This window comes from Molossus molossus, unplaced genomic scaffold (assembly GCF_014108415.1).
Source record: "Molossus molossus isolate mMolMol1 unplaced genomic scaffold, mMolMol1.p scaffold_m16_p_9, whole genome shotgun sequence".
Taxonomy (NCBI): Eukaryota; Metazoa; Chordata; class Mammalia; order Chiroptera; family Molossidae; genus Molossus; species Molossus molossus.
Genome location: NW_023425403.1, coordinates 90,436,933 through 90,441,807, shown reverse-complemented (window position 1 = coordinate 90,441,807; position 4,875 = coordinate 90,436,933). Strand labels below are relative to the sequence as shown.

At 38.7% G+C, this 4,875-nt stretch overlaps 1 protein-coding gene across 1 annotated transcript in view; it reads left to right on the top strand.

Moving 5' to 3' along the window:
- Window positions 1-143: 143 nt before the first annotated feature.
- Window positions 144-4,875, top strand: part of NUFIP1 (nuclear FMR1 interacting protein 1) — a 56,974-nt gene continuing 52,242 nt past the window's right edge. The window contains exons 1-4 of the mRNA XM_036250076.1: window positions 144-528; window positions 2,596-2,678; window positions 3,846-3,944; window positions 4,675-4,737. Of these exons, the coding sequence (XP_036105969.1) occupies window positions 147-528; window positions 2,596-2,678; window positions 3,846-3,944; window positions 4,675-4,737 (627 nt within the window). The 5' untranslated portion in view covers window positions 144-146. The remainder of the gene's footprint in view (window positions 529-2,595; window positions 2,679-3,845; window positions 3,945-4,674; window positions 4,738-4,875) is intronic.

Below are 4,875 nucleotides of genomic sequence, written 5' to 3'. Positions count from 1 at the left end.
AGCCGTCGCCCCCGCTGCAGGTTTTCCGGCGCGGACCTTTGACGCCGCAGCCTGTGGTTGGCTGAGCCGGTGAATCGCGATAACGGAAGTGACGCGTCCGGCAGGCCCCGCATTCGCACGCTGGGTTTCCTAGCTGGCGGGGCGGCATGGCTGAGCCGGCCGGTGGTTTCGTGACCCCCGCGGGATGGTTTTCGGCTCCCGAGCTGGTCCCCACGTTGGGACCTCTGAGCGACACGGCCTCGCTGCCGCACAAATGGATGCTCTGGGCAATGTTGCCGCCGCCGCCGCCTCCACCGCCTTCGTCGTCGGCTCCCGCAGCAGGGTCAGAGCCTTCCTCACAGGCGCAGCCCCCCGTGGAGACCCAGGTTCTTCCCGCGGCTCAGACCCTCTTCGACACGCAGTCCCGCCTTGATTCTCAGCCTCAAATCAACGGCCAGCCTTCCTGGAGTTTCCAGCCTGCGACATCGTGGCACTGGAGACAGTCTCCTGGCAGTTTTCCTCTGCATCAGAAATCCCACAACACTCCGGGTAGGCTGTACCTCCTCACCGTACACCCCCCCCTTTACTTTTCTTCTCCCCTTCTTCACTCTCCAGTTTTGTCCCCTCCCTCCCATCCCCCTCTTCACTTCTGACTTTGTGCGGCACTCCTGGAGTCTGGTCATTAATGTCTCACAATTTGTCCGACAGAAATGTTTCCCTTGCCCTTTCATTCAATGTAGCAGTGATTTATTGAATTCCAACTATGTGTCAGGAACTGGGAATATAGCAGTAAACAAAACATACGAAATTCCTGATCTTTAGGGAGCTTAACACATCCTGGTGTAGGAAACGGACAATAAACAAAATGCAGTGTGTATTAGAAGGCTGTGAGTGCTATGGAGGGAGATAAAACAAAGAAGGCTAGGTAGTGCAGTTTTAAATGTCATTGTCAATAATAAGGAAGGTGACATTCCGGCAAAGACTTAAAGGAAAGGAGGGATCAAATCTGTGGATACATCTAGCGGAATAGGGATACAGGTAGAAAGACCAGCAACTGCAAAGGCCTTGAGGCAGAAGCTGTAGATAGATTAGTGTGGCTCAAGAGGACTGAGGTAGAATTGTGGAGAATTGGGGAAGAGGGCATACCTGTGAGGGACTTGTAGTTGATGGGACTTTGATTTTACTGTTGTGATATGGATAGTGTAGGATAGTGACATGATTTTGATCTATGTTTTTAAAGAATCAGTGTGACTACCAATGGGAAGTGAATGAAAGGGAGGCCAATTAGGAAGTAATTGTAGTTTTCCAGGTGAGAGATATTGGGGACTTGGACCAGGGCAGAGCTCAGGATGTTATGAGAAGTAGTGGATTCTAGATATATTTTGAAGGTAGGATAGGACCAAAATGATTTGCTGAAGGATCACATATGGGGTGTGAAGTAAAGAGGAGATAATAGTAACTTAAAAGTTTTTTGCCAAACAAGTGGAAGGGTATGGATGAAGCAGATGTGGAAAGAAGACCAGGAGTCAGTTTGTAATCTGTGTGTCAAGTAGAGATATTGAATGGGCTAGGCTGTTAGCTATTTTGTGCTTTCAGGGGAGATTTGTGGCTGGAGTTGTAAATTTGGGTATCAGCAGCATACAGATCATATTTAAAGCCATGAGATTGTTCACCATTCTTCAACTCTGTATAAGATTCTGTTTACATTAAATTGAATCTAAATCAGTGTTTACTGTGAGCTGAATGCTGGGAATATGAATGTGCATAAGGCAGTCCTAAGTCAGTGAGATGGGTTCATAAATGTAAATCACAATTCAGTGTGACTGGTGATAGAGGCATATAAAGGGTGATTTTGGAGTGTTGAGTTGGGAACAGCCTTTAGAAGGAGTGTCTTGGGAAATGTTTAAGAGATACTTTTTAGGTAGAGGCAAAGAGGTATCAGTCAGTACATTGTGAGTTCTGAAGACTGCAGTGTTTTAGTGTGACTGAAGCAGTGTATGTGGAAGGTATGGGGAAAGAGTGAGAAAATAAACTGGGATCTCATTGAAGGACTCTAGGAAGCCATTTGCAGATTTTGAGCAGAGTTTTGATGATTGGAGGATTATTTTTGTGGTGTCAGTCTGCAGGGTCTGTTGGAAGAGGGGACGTAGAAACTGGAAAACAATTTGGGAGGCTGTCACAGTAATCTAGGTGAAAGATCAGGGTTTCAGAGCTGGGTCTCGGCAATAGGAAAGGAAAAGAATTTGAGAGAAAATGTATTTTACAAGATTTCTTCCTGGTGTAAAATTGATGTTGAAAGAGCTGTTTTAGGGGTTTTACTGTTTGTGTTTCAAATGTTTGAAACAACTATAAGGCCTTTTATCATATTAGGTCGTCCATTGCTTAAATTCTAAAGAAGCATCTATGGACACTTCATCTTACCACTGTGTATTAATTTGAAAAATGTTTATTTGGTAGACTAGTCCTAATCTTTGATCCTTTGTCCTAACTACTGTTCTTCTTAGAAGGAGCGTTTTACCACTGTTTTACTCAAGTACTTGTGACGTGCTATAGCAAATAAAATTTTAAATAGTTGTTTAGTTGTAAACATTTATGGATCTCTTTTTTGTTTTTCAGTTACACATTCTTTTTTTCCACAAAAATATGATGCAAAGTTTACTGACTTCAACTTCCCTCCCAGTAGAAAACATAAAAAAAAGGTATTTTTGAAGATGTTCTTAAATGTAACATTTTGGCCCCTGTGTTACTCTTTCATATCTTGTGCTTCTATCTTAACTCTCTCAGTGTTTTGTATCCATAATTGTTACAGTAGAGCCTTGTTATATAATAGGATCTTTAAGGAGCTTGGCTTAAGTAAGAATTTAAAGTAAAATCTTTTTGAAAAATAAATGGGAAAATTATAGAAAAAGGAAATATGAATTTATTTCAATATAGTATCAGGAGTAAATGTTATGGAGAATTATGGTTACAGGTAAATGTAAATTTTATTAAATCTTGATGTAGTAAAAAATATATAATGTATATAAATTATATATGTTTATTACTAGAAGATTGGTAGGGAAGATGGAATTAAAGTCTTTTTTTGAGGAGGAGGAACAACTTTTGGTTATGTTCAGAAACCAAGTCTTAAAATGGGCTTCCTTCATTCTGATGTAGTTTACAATCTGGTCTTTCAACTTTTAAAGTGTATAAATAATGTCAGTAGTTTAGAATAAGTTGAATAAGATTCTTTATTTTGGCATGAAAATATGTAGCTAATATTAACAAAATATTGTGAAACTGTGCTATATTTATTAACATCTCAACATTAAATATTTCCAATAGAGTTTATCATTGCAATAATCTTTTTTGTTTTATTTTTAAGCATAAAGTAGCAAATTAGGATAAAAAATAACTAATCTTTACCTAAATAATTATTTTTCCCCTTCTGTACTTTTATTTTTTCTTTATTGATATTTTAGAGAGAGGAAGGGAGAGGAAGAGAGAGACAGAAACATCGATGAGAGAGAACATTGGTTGGCTGCCTCCTGCACACCCCTCACTGGGGATTTGGCCCACAACCTGGGCATGTGCCCTGACCAGGTATTGAACCAGCAGCCTCTTGGTGCATGGGTCAGTGCTCAACCACAGAACCACACTGGCTGGCTCCCCTCTGTACTTTTAAATATGTATATGTTAATATTTGTTATACTAAATATATTTATATTGTATTTATACTTATTATCCCTTCATTAGTAATGTCTTCAGGTTTTCCTTCCACATATAAAGGTTATGTGAAAAATCAAAGTATGGAAAAATAGTTATATTTTTATTATCGATTAAAGATTTTCACCAAAAGCCTAATGCCTCTTAATTTTTGTTTGCAGAAAAGAAAAGAACCAGTTTTTCACTATTTTTGTGATACCTGTGATCGTGGTTTTAAAAATCAAGAAAAATATGATAAACACATGTCTGAACATACAAAGGTAGGTTTTCTTGATTGTCCTCAAATTTATTTAGCAAAATGGGTATATTTGGTAGAAATTCTGAGCTTCTTTTCCTTAAGGGTTTATAGTTCATAGACATATTCGATGACCTGGTAAATTGGGACAGTGACATTGGGATTTGTAGTTTGAGGGTGGGGAGCCCACTCCTTCAGGAAGAGGTAAGAGGGCAGCAAAGAAGGAAGGTCTGGCAGCTGTTAAATGTGTGGACCTCTGCTTTGTAAGAAGGCTGGTTCTCCCTTCTAGTTGCTCTGTGCACCTTTGTAAGTTATTTTCCTTTAAGACTGCCCTTGACCATTTAACCACACTGCAATTTGCCATAGCCCATCACACTGTAAGGATGGTCTGGACCTTATTAAGTACTTAAAAAAATTTTTTTAACCAGAATATTTGAGGAGTAAAGTTAAAGAGAAAGTTCTTAGTTTGAAATGGTTCTCTTTGAGTTTATAGAGGAATAAAGATCATTTTACAACATGGAAAGTAAATAATATGTATTATGGTATTATATACTTTGAAAATGTCATTTTTTTTTTAATTCAACTCTGTTTTGGAGTGATCTTTGTTTTACTATTGACATAACTATGCAGTGATAACACCATAGATGAGATAACTTTGTAATATAACTATAATATGTCTGTATATGTAGTAATAGGGTATACTTAACTTGGAACACATTGGATAGTCTTTTTTGTTTGCTTGTTTACTCTTACAGTGTCCGGAATTAGATTGTTCTTTTAGTGCACATGAGAAGATTGTCCAATTCCACTGGAGAAATGTAAGTTCTAATGTGGGGTTTTTTTGATACATGCCCTTTCAATTCATTGATCAGTTATCTTCAACAGCTCTTCATTTGCATAGTTTAATAATAAATAACATTCATGCATTATTTTGTACAATAGGCAATTTTACATCG